The sequence below is a fragment of the Emys orbicularis genome, chromosome 9 (assembly GCF_028017835.1).
Source record: "Emys orbicularis isolate rEmyOrb1 chromosome 9, rEmyOrb1.hap1, whole genome shotgun sequence".
Taxonomy (NCBI): Eukaryota; Metazoa; Chordata; order Testudines; family Emydidae; genus Emys; species Emys orbicularis.
In genome coordinates, this window is record NC_088691.1 from 72,055,588 (window position 1) to 72,076,995 (window position 21,408).

General features: G+C 42.3%; 1 protein-coding gene across 1 annotated transcript in view; it reads right to left on the reverse strand.

The window, feature by feature from the left end:
• Positions 1-21,408, reverse strand: part of SPHKAP (SPHK1 interactor, AKAP domain containing) — a 119,947-nt gene that overhangs the window by 70,544 nt on the left and 27,995 nt on the right. Inside the window, exon 3 of the mRNA XM_065411414.1 lies at positions 12,970-13,072. Within this exon, the coding sequence (XP_065267486.1) occupies positions 12,970-13,072 (103 nt within the window). The remainder of the gene's footprint in view (positions 1-12,969; positions 13,073-21,408) is intronic.

Below are 21,408 nucleotides of genomic sequence, written 5' to 3' on the forward strand. Positions count from 1 at the left end.
TTTATGTGAGCAGGTGCAACCCTGTTGAGATTGTTATTATTCACCTCCATTTTATCGAAGAGAGTAGTAGTGTTCCTTGTGCTCAGTGCTGTACACTGTGGCTATGATGTGGTCACAATCTGAAAGATGTTACAATTTAAATTAGATGATAAAATTAAAATCCTCTGAGCCTGATTCACCACTGCTTTTCTTGCACTCTTGATAGTCACTTGCATACACGTAGCACATGCTTAACAGGTGTAAAATGCTCCCATTCTGAATTTGGTAACAGTCTGTCTCCTTCACACAGCTGTAAATGATTAGACTACGTGTAAGGCATTGAGGAGTCAGACCCAGTGAGCTGGGGGTATGTACAGGCTTTATGGACTGCTCCTCCAAGGTGCAAATGCTGATTTTACATATGAATACTGGACACTATATTTAGCAATCCATTCAAGTTCTTCAGGAAAAAATATATTTACATAAAAGGTTCCTGGCTACCAAAACACAGGGATATTAACTTCATCCTTTCCATTTGATATTGGTTTATGAAAACAACAGCTAACACTTCCTAATGTTTATAGTAGAGAGAAGAAGGTAAACTAAGAGCTACCTCTATGTCAAAAGAGGCCAAATAGTTGGTCTGTCCAGGAAAGGGGAAAGAAGAAGTAAGTGTGTCTAAACTTCACAACAAATCCTGGCCTTCAAAATACTTGTTCCTAAAGTTTAAGGAACCTTAAATCCATAGAGAAACTTTCCTTGTGCCCTCTAAGGCCAGTTTTTCTGTGATAAAGTCACAGAAAGCAGATATCCTTTCCTAAGATCAAAAAGTGGTCTGTCTGCTTTTCCAAAATACAAATTTCTTCAGAAAAGCAAAGAAAATAAATTGGATAAAAGAATAATTAATACAAGCAGCAGAATATGGGTGAGATTAGGAAAATGCAAGGGGGAGGTCGGGATAAGAGGGTAAAAAAAGTTTAACTACATTTAGGGGCAATTACTAATGGTCCAGTAATTAACTAGGAACATAGGAACTGCCATTCTGGATCAGATCCAAGGTTCATTTAGTCCACTACCCTGTCTCTGACAGTGGCCAACACCAGATGATTCAGAGGAAGATATGAAAACCCAGTGGTAGGCATTTGTGAAATAATTTTCTCCCACATTAGGTTTCATCCTGATTTCTAATAGAGATTGGCTTAAAGCCTCAAGCACCAGGCTTAATGTCCTTCCAAAATGTGATATAATTAATTACGACAACTTTGGATAGTCTTTATCCATATAAATGTCCAATCCTTTTTCTGAATCTTAAATTCTTGGCCTCAACAATTCCTGTGGCAATAAGCACCACAGTTCAATTACAAGATGTAACTAGAAACAGAGTGAGGATGGTGGGACTAAGCAAAGGAAAGGAACATGTTAATCTGCCTAAAGCCCAGCACTACTATTCTATGGCAGAAGTGAGAATTCACTCCATCAAAATATTTACTGAGAAAAGCAAATTGTGCAAACCACAAAATGAGCCCAGATCATCTTTCTAGGGGACAACCCATTAGAAGCGGATAAGGGGAAAACTGTGCAACGATTCCTTCACAGAACCAAGCTACCACTGGCTAGGTCCCGATGAAGCTGCAGAGGGAAGTCAGAAGACTATTTATTATTACCCTATGGGGACTGGGCCCATAACCTTTACTACCATAAGCCAGCAATCATAATACTGACCTATGCAGCCAGCTAATATAGCTATCTATATTAGCTCCCACGTAAATCTCCACACAGAAACCATAGTGCCATGAAGTACAGTGCCTTCCGCAAGGCCTCTTGTCTACAGACACCTATGGAGGGGCATTCACGTTGGGCCAGATAGAGTGGAATGGTACCTTTGAAGTATTGGTCCTTCTCTCTACCATGCAGAAAAGGGGAATAACTAGTTTGTGGAGGGGGCCCTCCACATGCTAATCTCTAGAAGGCTATCCATTCCCTGGAATACAGATCTATGACAAATACCTTCAAACCACAAGTGTGTTTAGTGATCACAAATATGCCAATGTGACCAAAGACTTTGTACCGAGAATGGCAAAGCCTTGAATTTTAAAACAGTCCTTTCCTTGGGGGAATGCTGCCTACTCTTGTTTACCAGTTCATTGACTCTGCACTCAATAAATACCATACCTTCTGCCTCAGTGAAAATAGAGTCCTGCTACCATAATTAACTCAGACTAGATGCATAAACTAAAACATCATGCATGCCACAGAAGCATGTCTCCTCTTGCCTTTGCAAAGTGTTAGTCATTTTTTGATATATTTGTGCTGAAATCTTGAAATAAAGAGATCTTATTGCTGTTGAAAGAATGTTTCTGCCCCCTGGAACCTCTTTATTTTAAAACTATCACCACTCTAGATCTTAGACTGTTACCAATACAGAGTAACCCAAGGGAACTCTATGATCCTGCTCAAAGCTAGAAGTAGTTGGGAAAAGGACACTATCTTTATCTATAAATTACTCAGTAAAATCTAAGGCAAAGTCAATCATATTCTCCTTTGCAGAGACATCAGAAATTACAGCAATTAATGGGTATGTGCACACTGCAATTAAACACCCGTGGCTGGCCTGTGTCAGCTCGAGCTCCAAATGATCCCAACTGTCTACACTGCAAATGTACAGCCCCACAGCCCGAGCCCTACAAGCCCAAATCAGCTGACATGGGCCAGCTGTAGGTGTTTAATTGCAGTGTACACATACCTGACTTTCTATTCCTATTTTCTAAGTCTTTCTTCAAGATACATTGTTTTAAATTTTTTTGTATCTTATGTAATAGGTCATAGAATTCTTCCACTTCCACAACTTCTAGTCCTCAGGAACTAAAGTTCTAACTCCTGTCAGAGATACTCTCCTGTGCATCTGAAATTGCCTCTTTGAGCTTAAACATCCCAGCAAGAGGTAAACTGACAGGCTTTCTTTTTGAATTTCCTTTAAAATCATGGCTAATGCTATTTCAGATTTAATCACTTTGGGTCTTTCTTCCCCATAACACAGCCCCTCTTTCAGAACCTAGGGGACAGTGTGTGGAACTTAGAGTCAGAAGGCCTGACAGTGCCCTGCCACAGACTTGGTGAGTGATCTTGGGCCAGTTATTTCAACTTTCCATACATCAGTACCCCCATCTGTATATACATAAGCACTGGATAAGATCTATTCTTATTCTTTAACAGCTAGTGCTCCCCTGACTTGCCTTCTAACAAGGTTCTAATTAGGGCTTTAGGATATACTCCTCCTCCTCCCCCACCTGCCCCCCCCCCCCAAATCCCCCAAGGGTGGCTTCCCACCTTTATTGACAAAATAGTTGTGGCTTGTGGCAACATTTATTAATTTAATGACCCAAAAAAGTTAGTTGGGGACCCAAAGCTCCACTCATACCCAACCCTCTGCTACTGGGTCACCACATGGTTCTTCCATCCCCTTTTAGGGAACTGTTTTAAGTGAAAGCACATGCTGATCGTAGGTAATGCTCCTGAATTAATGTTTGAAAAGGTCACATGTTAGGCCTGAGGGTATGGACAGGATGGCTCAGGATGAGTTGATAGTTCAGGTGTCTATTGAAATTGTCTATTCAAGGAGTCTATTCAAGTACATTCAACTTGTTTGTTTTTATAATTCTTTTCATGACAGAATTTGGGGATGAGGCTGTGTAATGGGTGTTCCCCCCTCTCCCCCAAGGCAGAGCAGGTTATTAGGACAATTAACTTGATAGGCTGCACCTGTGGGAGAACCAAATGAAGCCCATATGCGCAGGGGCAGGCTGAGTTTGTATACAGCCAGTAAGCTGAGAACAGAAGAGGGTTGTAGGGAAAATAGTCTGTAGTTTCTTTTTGGAAGAAGGGCCTTGCTCTTGGTTACAGAGCCTGGCAAGAAACCAAAGAATAATTTACAGTGACTCCCTAGGAGGAGGGTGTTTTGGCTTGTAAACCCAGAGAAGGGAAGGAGTCTGGGGAAATAGCTGGAACCCAGAATAGTGGCATAGGACTTGGCCTGGAAGTAGAAGACTAGAACAGCATAAAGACAGCTGACCCAGTGGGATTCTGATACCCCCGAAGGAGAAAACTATAGTGACCTGGCTGGAGGGACCTCCATGACTCCTGGAGAGTGAGAAGGGAGGTATCTGACCTGAATGGAGAGTCCCCAGAAGCAGCCACAAGGAGGCACCCAGCAGTGAGTGAACTCTGACAGGGTAGAACGAAGACACCATCACACGGGAGGTTGGTTTGAAAGTAAGCTCAGGACTCTATCTCCTCAGGCTGGCTATGAGCAAATAGCATCAGTGGGATGATCTCACTTAGCCAGATTCTGCCCTCTGATATGCATAGCTCCCACTGGAGTTGTATGCATGTATCTAAGCGCAGAATTTAGCCCAGGCTTTGGAAGTGCAGAGAAGGGTACAACATGCAGGTGCTTTTGCCCACTTCTAGAACTAGTCTCAAAGATTAAGTCTCCTTGCTGTTGTAGGAGGAGGCCTGAGATCACAGCTGTTAGTGAGGCAGTTTGGATTGCATGAGGGTGAGGGGAAGAGGCTGACCAGAATAAAGTTTTGGGTGAAATACTGATAAACGGCTTGAGGTTGCTTCTCATTTGCTACAGATCATGATGCTAGCTGGCCTCCCTTACAAATGACATTTTCAGCATACATGCTTCTCATCTGATTCTTTCCTCCTTGCTTTTTGTCTATTACAAGATTTGCTGTTCCTTTTGGTTTCAATGGTTTGCTCTTGTTTTGTTGTATAACGCTATGCCTCCAATTCACAGGTGCAGCCTAACTGTTTGGTACTGCATCTGGGGAAGTGGACAAAGGTGGCTTTAAGCTATGGGGGAGGGATAGCTCAGTGGTTTGAGCATTGGCCTGCTAAACCCAGGGTTGTGAGTTCAATCCTTGAGGGGGCCACTTAGGGATCTAGGGCAAAAATCAGTACTTGGTCCTGCTAGTGAAGGCAGAGGGCTGGACTCGATGACCTTTCAGGGTCCCTTCCAGCTCCATATATTGGGGGGAGGGATAGCTCAGTGGTTTGAGCATTGGCCTGCTAAACCCAGGGTTGTGAGTTCAATCCTTGAGGGGGCCACTTAGGGAACTGGGGCAAAAATCAGTACTTGGTCCTGCTAGTGAAGGCAGGGGGCTGGACTTGATGACCTCTCAAGGTCCCTTCCAGTTCTAGGAGATAGGATATCTCCATTAATTTATTATATATTTATTTATTTATTACCTTTTTGCTTCCTGGATTCTTGAGTCATCTGATGACGAGTTCAGCCCCCAGTGCAGTTGACAGCAGCCTCATGGCTGTTCTAAGCTATACTTGACATTAGTGGTCTCAAAGGCCTGTTCTGGCAGCTGAGCACAGCTAAGGTGCAGTAGCATTCTGGCTACGCTCCCAGGGCTGGCCCACAACATTTTGGCACCGGAGGCGGGGAGCTCAAATGATGCCCCCATGCCTCCTCGCTTGGGCCAAAACTTTGAAAGGTCTCAATTCTGCCTTCTTCCTGTTCTACTCCTCTTGTGGTACTGCTCTGCTACCTACCCCAATAAAGGAGAACTAACAACTTAAAATGCCATACTTAAAATTTTGGAGCAAGGCATTTTAAGAACACTTACATTTGCTGTTCAGGCGTTTTGAAAGTTAACTTTTCTTGTCTGCATAGTAAACACTGGCATTTTTATCTGTTTGAATAATCAAAGTGGTGCTTTCTGTGCCTTCTTGGTTGCAAAGATTTGAACTGGTTCCTGCTGAAGGTCCACAGTCTGGGCCAGCTCATGTTCTATTGAGATGGTTGCAGGGCCGACCAGCCTCTCCTGTGTCATTGTGGAGTGTAGATGTGTTTTTATTAACTTCACCTTGGAGAAGCTGCGTTCTCCACTGGCAACTGTTACAGGAAGTGTTAGAAGTATGCGCAGAGCACCAAAAGCATTTGGAAAGAGGGTGGTCATCTTATTTGTGCACATATATTCCAGAACAGCCTTTGGAGTTGATCCTGCTGAAATGTATCTTGAAAGGGCTTTCAGTTCATCACCTTAATCGCTCACATCAATATTGTGCATGTCGTCATGTGTCAACACTGTCTCTAGTGCCCTGCATTGCTGGTGTAGGTCATCTTCAGGTATAGTAAGGAGTTTTGGAATATCCTACAACATCCCAAATATACTGCTGTGTTCCTTGAGCTGCATGAAACGTTCTTCAACTGACTGTATTGCACAATCAGCACCTGGTTAAAGAATTCAACTTTGAGTTGTTGTTTGGGGATCTCTTATGGGATTATCCCGTGCCTCATAATCAAAGTGTCGTCTTCTTCGGTGACTCTTGTATTCTTGGATGGGTGGGAAAATAGCTTCAGTGTGAAGTTCCTCTGCCAACCTCTGTGCACTCTTCAGAACGTTTTGAAATCCCTCATCTGACCGGTAAGACTGTAGGTATGACTTTGCTTTGTCCAGTTGTTCCATTGCTCCAGATATATCAAGGTCAACACCTTGGAGTCTCTTGCTTACAACATTTATTTCAAACAGTATGTCATGCCACAACACTAAGCCACACAGAAATTTGAAGTTCTGTATGTTTCTGGTGATTCCATTTCCCTCTGCCACTGTTCTCCCACAAACCGTTCCTGTCCTAGCATTATCCTCGATAATGGCAACTATGGCATCATCTATCTCCCCAATCTGGTGTTTGATAGGCTTTATCGCCTCCACTCGACTTTCCCATCATGTGGCACTCAGTGGTTTCAGTGTCAGAGAGGATGTTCCCAGATGTTGCTTCAAAATTTGCCATCAATGAGTTGATGCAGAGAAAAATACATAGATGCTTTGAATTACATTAAAAAATTCAGCAGCCTCACTAGAAGCTGATGCTGCATCACTGACCACCAAGTTCAATGAATGAGAACTGCATGGGACAAAAAAAGCGTAAGGGTTTAACTCTCGGATCCAAGTCTGCACTCCTCTGTTCTTCCCTCTCATGTTGGCACAATTATCGTAGCCCTGACCTCTCATGTCAGCTATCGCAATTCCCGTATCTTCCAGCTTTTTAAGAAGCACATTTGTCCTACCAGCTCCTGTAGTATCATCATCAATAAATTCTAGAAAATGCTCTCTGACAGTCACCATTGCAGGGACATTTTCACTAGGTTCTGTTATTACAAAACACACCATTAAAGTCATTTGTTTCGTATGGCTGATATCAGGTGTGCAGTCCAGAATAACAGAGTAAAATCTTGCCGACTTCAGACCTGCCACAATCTTCTTTTTGACTTTTGTTGCCAGTAACTCTATGATCTCATTTTGAATTGTTTTACCAAGGTAATGGTGTGTGTACATGTCTTGGGTGGTGACTCTTCTTAGATGCTCCTGGAGTACAGCATCAAACTCTGCCATCAGCTCCATAATTTTAAGGAAGTTTCTATTGTTTGGCGCACACAGCTGATCTGAAGTGCCACGCAGTGCTAGGTTTTGGGTAGCAAGCATTCTCACAATGGCAATGAGCCTTTTCAGAACATTTTGCCAGTAAAGAGACTCTGATGCAATCTTCTCTTGATGCTGATCATCTATGGTGGCCTTTAACCTTAGTCTCATCTCAAGCTCTTTCCACCTATGGAATGCTCTCTGGTGATTTGCTGCCTTCTCATGGCATGCCAGATTTCTAGCCAGATTTTTCCAGTCCTTTGTTCCTGTAGAACCCAATGTGGCTGGAACATTAGACTGGAAGAGTTTGCAACAAAAACAGTATGCAGCATTCTGGGTTTTTGAGTACATAAGCCATGGCCTCTCCACTTTGTCACCACTGGGGATTTCACGCCAGTAATGTGTTGGATGGAAACTTCTGTTTTTCATTGTCTTTGGGGAACATGAAGTTTTTTCACTTGCTGTGGCCCATGCAGTACAAGGAAGTCCCTCAGGCTACTGCTCAAGTGGGTCCACAGTCCTGGATCATCTAGACTTAAGGAACTAAAGTCAGCAGCAGCTGTTTCTTACGCCTCCACCACACTCTTCTCTGATTTACACTTTTCTTCAGGAACGTGCATGGTTACATCCATTTGAGATGAAGATATGGATGCTGCAGTAGCTGCCAGGCCACCTGCACTCTGACTAACTGGAAGATCAGGCATCTCCTCACCACTCACATCCTCACTGGGGCCGGAAGGCTCACCGTGAACTTTTGTGTCTATGCATCTCAGGAGATCTCCTTCCTGCTTGAATAGAAAAGCTTCCTTTGCTTGCTTTCTTTTTCTGAATGCTGCCCCAGAGGGGTGTTTTCTTCTTTCACTCATGACTGCTGTTCTGTGCCAGCTATAGTGGCTCTCTTCACTCAATTGAAGGGGACAAGTAAGCAGGCTGGTAGCAGGGCCTGAGTGAGGGAAGATATCAGCGTCTTAAGGGCCTAAGTGGCTCCTACTACTTCAGTTGACTGCCTGTTCTCCTCAAGTGGGTTCAGGGAAGCAGCAGGAAACAGGAAGCTCCCTGAGAAGCTGGTGTTAATCAGTCCAGGCTCCTGGGAGTGCTAGAGGAGTATATAAGAGGCTCCCCCTCCTCTCTCTCCCTGCAGCTCCTGCTGCTTTCTCTTTTTCCCTCTCTCACCTTTTCTTCTGCCTGCCTGTTATGTCTCGTGCCCTCCTTCCTCCAGCACAGCACTCCACCATCTCTGTGCATCTAGAGCAGAGAGAATACATATGCACCAGCAGCAGACACAATTTTCTACACTCTGGGTCCTAGTGCGCGCCCCCCACCTCACCCCCCAGTCTGGCACCTGAGGTGGCCGCCTCCGTTTGCTTCATGGTAAGGCCAGCCCTGTACACTCCCAACATAGCTGCTATGGCTTGGATCCGGCCAGCATACTGCTCATTTGTTGTCACCCTCAAGCAGTAAAAAGGTCTATTTTTTGTGCCACCCATGCCTGCTTGCTGTAGCACTCTGCTCCTCTTTAATGGTGGCTAGGGCAGCTAGAGATTGTTGAGCCTGATACAGCTTGGCTAACAGATGTCTTTGAGTTCAGGCAATAGAGGCTCATGCATTAAGCTCCAGAGGTCCCGGGTTTGATCCCAGCTGACGACCGGGGTCTGTCAGCCTTACACATGCATGACCTCAGTGTTGTGATTTTATCATTTAATGAATGGGTAGTTTGGTTCAAGTGTGTGTGTGTGTGGGGGGGGATTTTGCCATTTAAAAAGTGAGAATGTTAATAGTTTCTCCATAAGAAATAACCATGTGGTCTGAAGTACCACAAGCTCAGTTCATCCTGTTTCTCCCCTCCCACTCCAAATCCATGCCTGGATGTTCCCTGTTCTACATGGAAGGGGTCTCTGCCATTTTTTATGGCATCCCCTGTTGGTCCAGGCACTCTGGAAGCTTTTCCAGAGTCAATGTTGAGGAAAGGGGTGGAGACTGGGTAGGCCAGGGTAAGGAGTGGGCCCATCGTCCCCTCTGCAACCTATGGAAATTAGTAGCAAAGAGAGTGGAGTGGGGCTATGTTATCTCTTCCAAGGAGATGAAAGAACTAGGGGGTCAGAGTTGATGTGGAGGCACAGGGGGCCTCTATGCAGATGCCCTGAGACTCCCACAGATCTGAATGATGTGGGAGTAGGAGAAGATGCCAGTCTGTGGGGGGGGGCGGGGGGGGGGGGATCATGGAAGTTGCTAGAGACACTTCCTTGGGGTTGGGGCAAACTATGCCACATAAGAACAATATGGGGGAATCTTGGCAACAGAATCCTTGTGGATATCTTCTCACTCAGAACCCCCCTCCTATTGTTTTTTCTGTGCAAAGGGATAATCTGGGCCATTGTGTGGTATCGAAGGGTAATGTTGACTAACGGTAACTAGTACATATCTACATACACACTATGTAGAGAGAGAAAATGCATGAACAGTTGGACTTCTTGATATCTAGAAGTTAACATCATGTGATGACCTCTATTGGAAAGGCCACTTTCCCTTCATTTGCAAGGAATTATCGCAGGTTTGTCCTAGGATGTCAATGTCCCAAGATAATTATCTCTATGCTGACAATATAGGGTCAAAATCTCTTATATTTACTAGAATCTTATCTAATTTTTGAGGATATAATCTTCTCCCTGCGAACATGTGGCTGTGAGGATAAAGAATCTCAGCCACTCGTGTATTAATTTGCAGGATCAGATCCTACATGGCACTAGTTAGGTTTTTCAAACGTAATTTGGACACATCTGCTTCTCAAACTGATAGCTCCAGCAGTGTATTTGAATATATGTTTGTGAAGAAGCACCAATTCATTATATCCGTTGCAAAGTACATTTAGTTGCAATATAGCAAACTTACACACCTGTAATGAGTAATGTGAACTTGTACAATGTTACCAGTCATTCAATACATTCTATACTGTCCATTTCAAAATAGGTTCTCCCTTCTCTAAAATCTTGTAGACTTCTTCATACTCAGAATGATTACATATTGAACCAAATTTTGCTCAAGTTCCTCTGACGTACATCCATAATAATATTTTGCTGAGGTCCGTGAAGTTACTTTAGACTTAAAATTGTGTAACTGGAAGCAGAATTTGATTCATACAGCATACTTATGTGTAGCAGCTGCGTGCACCACACTGTTGTATATTAGGTGCTCAGTGGAAATCATACTTTAAATAATTCAGGATGAATCTGCATCATGCATTAAATGTGAAATCAGCAGTAATTCATGGTTGTAAAAAAAGTTTTCCACTTGCAACCAGACTTAACTGTCAGCATTACTCAGTGTGTGGTGAATCAATGAACTAAATCACCTTTTAGCACAATGTGGCATGGAAAAGTCACTCCTTCCCAAAGGAAGAAACACTGAACTTGTGTGAAGTTAACAGTTTCCTGCTCTCTGAGATATTTAATATATAGTAAATCTATCTACAATAGATACAACATTGAGGTTCTGCTCTACAAACAAGACATCTGCATGTTTATGCCTAATCGTCTTAATTGCTTTGGTTAATTACCACCTTTCAAAAAGATATGAAAGAGGTACATGCAGAATAAGATGAGACATCAAGGGGCACATCTCTTGCATTCATTCAGATTGGTCTGTGAAGTAATAGGCAGCATGAGAGATGCTGCCTAACAGTAGCTGTACATGATAGAAATAGCTCTTCAAACTTGCAAGTGAATCAGCTGGAATGCTTAAATCATTCCCTGCCAGTGGGAGACCAAGGAGGCTCTAATCCAACAGCAATTATAAATCTTAATTAAACTTACTTTTAACAAACATAATATAAAAGAGAAGGTGGTAGACTGAGCTGATGTTTTTGTGTGGCTAAAAGCATACAGAAAGAATGTTAAAGTATCCTGTAACAATTCCTCAAATGTGCCCAAAATGTTCTGCTGTTGGCAAAATGCAGAAGTGAACTGCTTGATTTTGATTGTACAGATGTATTAGAAGTTGATTCTCATATTTTACTATTAAAATCTTAACTGTAAGGGTCCAGGCAGCTGGAACAGCTCTGAGTTACTGGTGTGGTGTCCTCCTTTAAAACTCTTTAAAGTTAGCCTGGTGTTTTGTAAAGGTGCCAGGTTGACCCACCCCAAGGGTGAAGTCTTCTGTATAGGTACAATTGGCTACATGATCTTCCTCTCACTAACCTGCCAGCGTGCCACAACCTGATATGAAGCAGCTGCCTCTGGCAGGAGTAAATAGAGAATCATGGGGGACCAATGTCACTGAACATTTTTCTCTTAATATTTTCATTGAAATGAGGAGAAATATAGGGAGTACCTGTCAGGTTCCAGTTATGTGTCCTTTTCTTTTCTTAAAAGCAAATAAGCACTCTCCTGACTAAACAAAACATTTCAGTTCACTCTTAAGTGTGGCTTTTAGCTACTGCCTCCAGCTGAAGTGAGCTAGAACTTCCCCAGTGAAAGCAATGGCTAGGGGGTAGGGCTAGTTGAGCTTTTTGACCAAAATAGAATTTGACAAATGAAATTTTTTCAGTAAATTTCAGTTTGGGGTCAAAAATTATAATAGTTTTTGGTTTTTCAAAAAAAAAAAAAGTGACCTTTTTGAGGTGGGGGTTCATTTAAAAAAAAAAAAAAAATCTGAGAATTTTGCTAAATTTCCTGTGGGGGAAAAATATTTTTTTTTTTTTTTTGGACTGGCTCTAATATTGTGCCTCTGCTTAGCACAGTTTCTCGTAGAGCTTCCCAGAGCACTCCTGCCTGTTGCAAAATGGGAGCAGAGCTGTGACCCTCCCTCTCCCGCACCTCTTCAAAGCTTCTGCTAGTTCTCCCCCTTTTCTGCTCCTACACAAGAGACCGCCACAACCTGGCCCTGTAGGACACGGAATGTATGCTACTAAGGTTTGAAGTTCTTTAGCGGCATATTCTCAGTCACAGTGAAATAAGTGTACATATAAATGTTTGTCCTGCCTTGCTCCTAATAGGTGTGCACGCGCACACACGCACACTGTTCTAGTCCAAACTTACCCTTAACTTATATAATTAAACATAAACCTTAGTCTAAGCTTTTCCCTGACCTTAGCGGTTCCTAAGGTTGTCGGCCGTGTCCCATTTGCCTCAAAATAACACTTACTCTTTTATGATCTTGGACTGATAAAGTCCAACTAAGTCAGACACCAGAATAGGCAGAAGAGCTCTGGACCCCTATGCAAGGTCCTAGAACCTGACAACCTATTATAACACAGTTCTGGGACTGTTCACACACTGTCTACTGCTTTGGTAAGAAGGGAAAAGTGGAAAACTGCCTATGAAAGTGATCACTGCTACACTTAACATGTATTGTCAAATCATTGGCAAACATAGTCTAACCAAATAAAACTGCAAAATACCCAGACCATTCAGATTTTAATATTAATGTTTCCATATCATTGACTTTGTTTTGTGCATCAATTGATTTTTATAATCCCCATTAAGGCATGAGTTAAAGCAGAGCTTCACTGTTGGTTAGATCTGCCTTGGAAAATAAAGTAAGCTTAGAGAGATGTTACCTTCTTACATGCTGTGACAGAGCTCCCCAAACTGCTTTCTGAACTGTCTGTGCCGCTGACTTGGTGCTCTGAGACTTCATACATCAGTGGGGATTCAAAGTTGCTGAAGAAAGAGAACAACAACAACAACAAAAATCCTTCCAATGACTCATCTACATAAATACATGAAACGATGCCAAAAATACAGCTCAATTTAAAGAAATGCATCTTAACTCAAATTGCACCAACCTCTCTGCACTTTCCCTGGCTGATGTTACCATTCTGTTGATTACCCCAATTTTCCCATTTTTGGAGGACTATCCTATAATGAATACAAAATAGCAGACTGCTGCCTTTTAAGGACTAGAATATAGCACTTAGCTGGACCTACTTATGTCTGCCTGTCTTTAATAATATACTAAAATGTGGTGCTAGCATCTTTTCTTAAGTAACCAGTCTTGAGCAGTAAATGGCATCCTCACTATGTTAATTGAGCTTGGTAGACACTAGTATAAAAGAAAATTCATACTATACTTCATCCTCACTATTACCTGCCTGGGATCTGAGACGTGAGTTGAATAATAGTCATTAAAGCAAAAAGAAAACAGTGGGAGTGACTGAACTCAAAAGCCCAGGTAGAGTAGCTTTATAATTGCAGACTAAGACAATGCACACATATTCTATATTGCATGTTGTGTGCGTGCTGATGAATTGTACTTATTCTTCACATCTGCATCTTGTGAAGTCATGCAAATCAGACTTCCAGTCACAGTATTTATACATGCAGCTGATACCAATCCTAAACCATTGCTTTTGGATTAGCTTAATTATTTCTTGTAGAACAAAGACTCCTAACTAAATAATTCATAATCAAATTATAGCAAGGTAAATTCAGTTAAATAAGCCTGCCTCTCTCTTTATGCACGACTTCAGAGTCCCTAAAGATCGTACAGCACCAAGGGCCCATTCCTGCAAACATTACTCGCCATAGTAAGCATTACACCTTCTATTAAGTGTCCCATTCCACCTGGTTATAAGTGTGTGTTTGCAGAACTAGGCCCTAAATTATCATTATTTCAGTATTAATTATAAACTTAATCTGAGTGTCATATGTTTTCAGGTTATTGCCTAGTGAATTCAGCACAGTTCTCAGTACCCTTTAAGAGCTGTGCATCCAATTTCCTGAGAAGCAAGCTGAAAGTTTATCCCATATAAAATATAGAAAATCTTCAAAATAGAGAACTTGATCCTGCATTCCTTACACATCCAAAACTCTGAACTAAGTCAAGACACAGTCAAATGGTGTGCCACGAATGTAGGATTTGCACTATCTCATAGGTTAAAGAGAGTCCTGAGTTTGTTTTCTCAGAATAATATTTACATGTTTTACTTTATATTGTGTAGGGCCAGATGCTGCTGCTACTCAGTATGAGTAAGTACAGGTAACTTATTCTGCAAATAGGGACTTGCAGTCAGTAGGACTATTTGTTGAGTGAGGTCCTGGACCTACTCAGTTAGTGTAAGGATATCAGAAGCTGATCCATAATTAATAAAAAATGTATTGTCTAAATACAGTGAATTTAAAATAGCTAATTAAGAAAATTTAAGGCTAAAGTAACTTTTAATAAATGTATTTATTGCATGAAAGTACAGTGCATTAATAGAGATGCAGTAAAGGCACAAATATCCTTTAAGAGCTAGGTTTACCTGACATGCATGATCACTACACCTGTGATGGGGAAGACTGACTACTTAAGGATAGTGGTGCGTGGGGGGAGCCCACCCCTCATCACGTGGCATGGCCCTTTAAGATTTTTGGGAGGCTCTGATGTACACAAACACTTAAGAAATAAGAGGTACTTTTGGAGAGGAAGTGGTCCTGGGAATAAGTAGTGTTTGGGAGAAAGTCGGTTACTGTTTCTTTAAGGGACTGGACCAGGAGCCTTGCATAGTGGACAGGACAAGGCTTCCCCTCTCACCCGAGCAATTGTGGATGAGCTGGGAGAAGAGAACTAGCAGATATGCTGCCTCCTCCCACATAGCAGGGCAGTCACCTGCAGGAGAAGGCTGTTTGCTGAACCCACCGAGGACTAACTGAGGAGAAGGGACTACCTGAAAGAGAAGCTAGCTGAGGCCTTACAGCTGGCATAAGTTACAACCCAGCTCCAAGGAGGAGAGCTGGGGACTCCCAGCTGGCGGAGGGAACAGAGTGACTGTTTAGTAAATCCCAGCTCCAGGAAGGGGGCTGGGCGGCATCCTGAACAGGGACAAGAAAGTTGACCAGGACTCTCTTATATGGACTCAGTGGATATGAACTAGGGCGACTAATGAAGCGAGTTTCACTCTATAGCAAGACTTAATAAATGAGACCTCATGAAGTGGATGCATGTTTTGAACCAGTGTAGTCTGGGAAATTGAGAAGAACATGAGGAGGTGCTGAGCACAATGCTCTTGCTGGGGTGTGCTGGAGGAAAATGCCCCTTTCCCTTCTTACACCACCATTTAATGTTTTCAATCTTCAGCCTTTTCTTCACCTGTCTAATCTATGCAAAGGACCAATAGCTGTAAACACTCCAACATCTGTAGTCAACTTCCTGGGAATTTAGCAAGGAAAAATTACATTATTATAGGGGATGTCTATGTAACTCAAGACAAAGTATGGGGTGGATTCTGATCTTACTCCAGTTTTACACCTGTGGATCCCCATTAGTCAGTGGCGTCACTCTGGCTTCTCAGTTTTGTTAGTTAAATCAGTGAGATTCTGATCACTATCTCAGGCCCAAATAATGGTTAATTAAAGCCACACTTGTACCATACTTGTACAATGTTCATTTTGACTTTCCATTTTACATCTCATGTCCTATTGTTGGCAAACCAAATGTATGTGGATATGACTTTCTCCAAATCTTCAAATGGATAGAGAATGTGCATTTAATGCTATTTTAATTCCTTTATTCTTAATTTAACTGTATAACCTCATTCTTCAGTTCTGTAAAGAATTTTGGGGTGAAGTTTGGATAAAAGACTTTACTAAACCAGGTTTTCTGTGCATGTATATATGGGCATATTTGTGCAGGTAAATTGGTCTCTACTCTTAAATCCTGATCTTAATCCTCAGTTTATCTAGTATGTTTGCAGCTGTATTGCCCCTTATTATAGGCTATGTGCCATTTTCACAGTCTAGAACTAAGGTTCAAGTCAAAGTCTGAACTTCAGGTAGGAGTGCAAGAGCATCTATATGCTCACCTTTTTAACTGAGGAGATAACTGTGAGGCTTATGTACAGCTTAACACTAGAGGGAGCTGATGCACTGATATCATCTGTTATGTATGTTCTACATGTAATCAGGCACATTGTGGTGGGTTCATGTTAGGAGTCTAAAAATCAACAATCAACGTGACCAGAAACCAAAGAGTTTATTGGTCTTGATGTTCTACTTCTCCATTTGTAAAATGTATAGGTGGAAAACTAGTCCTGGAGTTATATTTATGGCATACTAACAAATCTGTTCCCTTTGAATATATGATCAGGTCATAGTCATATATAGTACACAACACCAGTCTTTTCAACCACATAAGGCAAAAGATCTCCAGCATTTTCCAGAAGAAAACAGGGTTAAAGTGAAAGGGAAAATATCTTCATGTACAAATATGGAAAGGCTTGCTGGAGCTGTGTTGAGTGAAATAGAATGCCACTGTGTGTTATGAATTATATCAAACAGAACAGGCTACACCACAGACTGAAGTTCAATGACTTGGAGCACTTGTCATTGAGGTCACTGGAGACTGATAAGAGCTAAATTCTAATGTCAGACACTCAGAAGCTTATAGCTGTGAATCTTGTAAGACTGGCTACTTTGTGCACATGGGACAGCATAGCAGTGATTTTAGAAGACATCTGACAGTATATGTGGGAGTACTTGAGAATGAACATGAAGCTGAAAGTGTTGAAGAGTCTATGTTCTTGGTCTCCAGAGGTATTAGAGCAGAACACTTACTCCTATGTTGTATATGGCATGCAGCTCGATTCTAAAGTTGTGTAAGTGTTAGGCATAAGTAGGGCCCTACCAAATTCATGCTCCATTTTGGTCAATTACAATTTTTAAAATCTTATGACTGTGAAAATTTCATAATTTCAGCTATTGAAATATGAAACGTCATGACGTTGTAACTAGGGGTCCTGACTCAAGAGGCAGTATAAGGGGTTGCAAGACTATTGTAGGGGAGGTCCAGGTATCGCCACCCTTACTTCTGTGCTACTACTGGCAGCAGTGCTGCCTTCAGAATTGGGTGCCTGGAGAGCAGCGGCTGCTGGCCAGGAGCCCAGCTCTGAAGGCAGCACCATTGCCAGCAGCAGCACAGAAGTAAGGGTGGCATGGTATGGTATTGCAACCCTTACTTCTGCTCTGCTACCTGCAGAGCTGGGCCCTTTCTGGCCCAGCAGCTGCCACTCTCTGGCTGCCCAGGTCTGAAGGCAGCAGTGCAGAAGGTGGCATGGTATGGTATTGCCACCCTTACTTCTGCACTGCTACTGGTGGGGCACTGCCTTCAGAGCTGGGCGCCTGGCCAGCAACTGCCGCTCTCCAGCCACCCAGCTCTGAAGGCAGCACAGAAGGGTGGCAATACCACGAACCCCTTACAATAACTTTGCTACCTCCCCTCCCCACCCCCCTGTGATCCTTTTGTGTCAGGACTCCCAGTTTGAGAAACGCTGGTGAAATCTGTATAGTGTAGGGTAAAAGTACACACAAGACCAGATATCACAGTCCATGATGCATTTTTCATGGTCCTGAATTTGGTAGGGCCCTAGGTATAAGTAACTCTACTGAATCACTCATCTGGATTGGTCCGTTGCTGGAAAGGGGGATTGACTTATTTAAAGTGTGATCAAACATGGCAGCTACAACAAAGAAGGTTTGGCAAAAACTTCACAGGATTCCAATGCCTAGTTTTCAGTAAACTTGTGAACGTGACTTTTGCATAAGGAAAACAATGATGACTAACTTTGTCCGTGCACTACTGGATGCACAGTTCACATCCCCACATTGGCTACAGTATTTGGCCCCCATTTAGCCATGTGTGCACCTTCAGTGCAGTGTGCATGTGAAGCAGGTGCACATTAGCACATGCACATGTGAGGGCTCATTTTCAGTAAGCTGCTTCAGGTTAGGGCATCCCATGTCAAAAAAGATCTAGAGCTGAAAAGAGAAATCAAAGTAAGTAAAACTTGCAAGAGTTCAGATTTTGCTGAAACTCAGCCTCTGTTTCCTGAGGTTCACAAATCTTTCTTTCAATATGAGGTCAGATTGAGACTACCCCACCTCTTCTGTAAGATCTCCTCATCCCTCAAAATTCTGAGTGGTTTTTTTTTTTTGTTTTGTTTTGGTTCTTCTTTTAATCCTATGGGCTCCCTTGTGAGCTTTATATCCCAACACACATCTGATGTCTTAAGGAAGCAGATGGCTGACACCCTCCTCAGGCTCTTCAGCTCTCCCACCTTAATTCTGTGGCAAAACCAGCAGGACAGACCTATGTCTTTCCAGGAAAAATCTTCTGGGGCATGTGTAGCTTGTCTGCCCTTCTCAGTTCTTCAGCAGTGGGATCCAAAAGGGTTCTAAAAGGTTCTTCTGCAGCAGCACAGTCACATTACCCCAGTTGGCCTTTCTATTCCATTCCCACTCTCATACTGTGCTCATCAATGTGGCATTTGAGAGTTTAATTGAGGCCTTGAAAATGATGGCACCTTTAAATGACCTCCTGTGCAGGATTTAAACCAGGGCCTGTTGCACTCGGTCACAGGATGAGCTGGGTTGTTAAGCGGTTCAAATCCTAGCTCTAACATGTGTATGGTTTCTCTCCTTCTGCACTGGAATCATATGCCCAAGAGGTGGTGCCTGAGAGCAGGCCTGCTGGGAAATACGAGGCAACCATGTCTCAACGAAAGGGATAGCTGGTAGGAGCAGTACTGTGCTGGGAAGCTTTCTGGGATCAGTGGAAATATCAAAAGTGGTTCCCTGTTAAGAGGGAGCTGGACAAGGAACCTAGGAAAGGCTGTGTGAGGAAGAAGCCAAGAAAGGAGCAAGAGTAGCAGGCATTGTAGGATACTGAGCACAATGGCCATGGGTTTAGTGCAGAGAGCTGCCCACAACTTAAGGTTTCAATTCTGGGATTTTCAACAGAAGGGGGGCATGGGCCATCCTATGGAGCCATCTAGAGAGGTGGTGCAGGAGGGCTGAAGAAAGAATACTGAGCCCACAAAAGGGGCTAAAAGGTTGGGTTTGTTTGGACACTCGCAGTATTGTCAATCCCAAGCATTCAAAAATCATAGGTTTGGCTTATGTCAGGAGACTCTAAACAATTTTATGATTTATTTTGTTTGCCTTCTGCTTTGACCCAGTAGGGTACACTTGTCACATTTTCCAAGCTTTTTTCTCTGCAAGCATGAGGGCTAGAATTTGTTTAATGAAAGCTGAGATTCTCATGGTACTACAAGAATCAGAAACTGGTGTTTGAGGGGAAAATGCCAATTATCATGAAACTTGTGATTAAAATCACAAGCTGGTATCAGTGTTTTGTCCCCTCCTTCCAATAGGAAACTCTCTTGCTTTGGCTGGGTGACCATGTTACCAGCAAACTGCAAGTCTGCTAAACAGCCTGAGTAAAACTGAGGCAGCACCTGTATCTTGATGCCTCCTGGAGTAAGCTGCTGCTACACACTTGGATTTAGAGCCCTTTTGGTCTATGATGACACACCCCAGACTATGCAGTGTTAGAATTCCTTTTCCAGGAATTCTGCTGACATGAAGTATGCTCACTGCTTACTGAACTGAAGCTGAAGTGCAACAATAAAATCTAATAGGTGTCTTGGGTCCTGTTGTGGAAGAATATGGGGGAGGAGAAGGATGTGTCAACCACTTTCCCACAACGAACCTTCCTTTGATTTTGATGCTGGTGAAACTGCCTTCCTTGCAAGCTACCTCTAAAAATGAAGATAGGGGATTAACCCAAAGACACTAGAGGTGAAAAGAGGGAAGTCATATGATACTTCTCTCTTTGGAAGACATAAGGCGTATACCAGGGGCTGCTTGTCTGCCACAAAACCTTGCCCTATTTACAACGAATAATACTGTTATAAACACCATAATGCTTCCACTGAGAAGGCAAGTAAACATCTCAGAAGTTATAACTACCTCCAGGACAGCACAGGAAGCAATTGCAAGGAATCAAAGTGCTAGCTGTAATAAAGTACATTCTTTTTTAAATAATGGGCCAAAATGTGAAATGATTGCTTCTATTTTGCTGTATTGAATATGTCAAAAATAGTGACCTTGATGACTCAAGGCTTAATCAAAAAACACATCTGCTCCTAAAAATAATTGTCTTCCTTGCAGATCGGGCAGATGGTGCTACACATCACACAAGAGGTAATTTAAAGAATTCCCCAAGTTATTGCTAAAGAAAATTAATCTTGTGAAACAGTATCAACAAACTTCAATTTTCTAACATCTTGAGCTTTCAAAAACTCTCTGATGATCAGTAATTGTCCCTATTGAAGGAACATGTTCAATAAATACTAAGTGCTCATTACAGTTCTTAATAGGATTAGTTCAATAAAAGCCTACTGCTTTCATCTTTTCGTTATGATCCTTAATCTCAACACTTTGAACGTACAAAAATGCTGATCCATGAAAGAAGATAATCTTTGTTAAAGTAAGTGAACTGAATAAATGCAGTGAAGCTTTTTAGTGCAATTAAATTCCAGCTATGGCATACAACATTCCTAATGTTCTGTTGATGATGAAACTGAAAACTAGCAAAAATAGACAGTAAAAGAATCTTGAATTAGAATTCCAAGCCAAGTAACTGTACCACACTAGAGGGCCAGCAGCCTCAAAATTCTGAGAAATGCGTATCAAAGTTTAGGTAGTGTTTTGCAAACACTTTTTGGAGGACAGGATTAGAATTCAAAATGATCTTGACAAACTGGAGAAATGATCTGAAATAGGATGAAATTCAATATGGACAGATGCAAAACACTTAGGAAGGAATAATCAATTTCACAATTACAAACTAGGAAATAACTGCATAGGAAGGAGTACGGTAGAAAAGGATCTGGGGGTTATAGTGGATCACGAACTAGATGAGTCAACAATGTAATACTGTTGCAAAAGAAGTGAATATCATCCTCAGATGTATTAGCAGGAGTGTTGTAAGCAAGACACAAGAAGTAATTCTTCCACTCTACTAAGCACTGATAAGACCTCAATTGGAGTATTGTGTCCAGTTCTGGGCACTACACTTCAGGAAAAACATGGACAAATTGGAGAAAGTCCACAGGAGAGCAACAACAATGATGAACAGTCTAGGAAACATGACCTACAAAAGAAAAAACAATTTTTTTAAAATTGGGTTTGTTTAGTCTGGAGAAGAGAAGACTAAGGGAGGACAGGATAACAGTCTT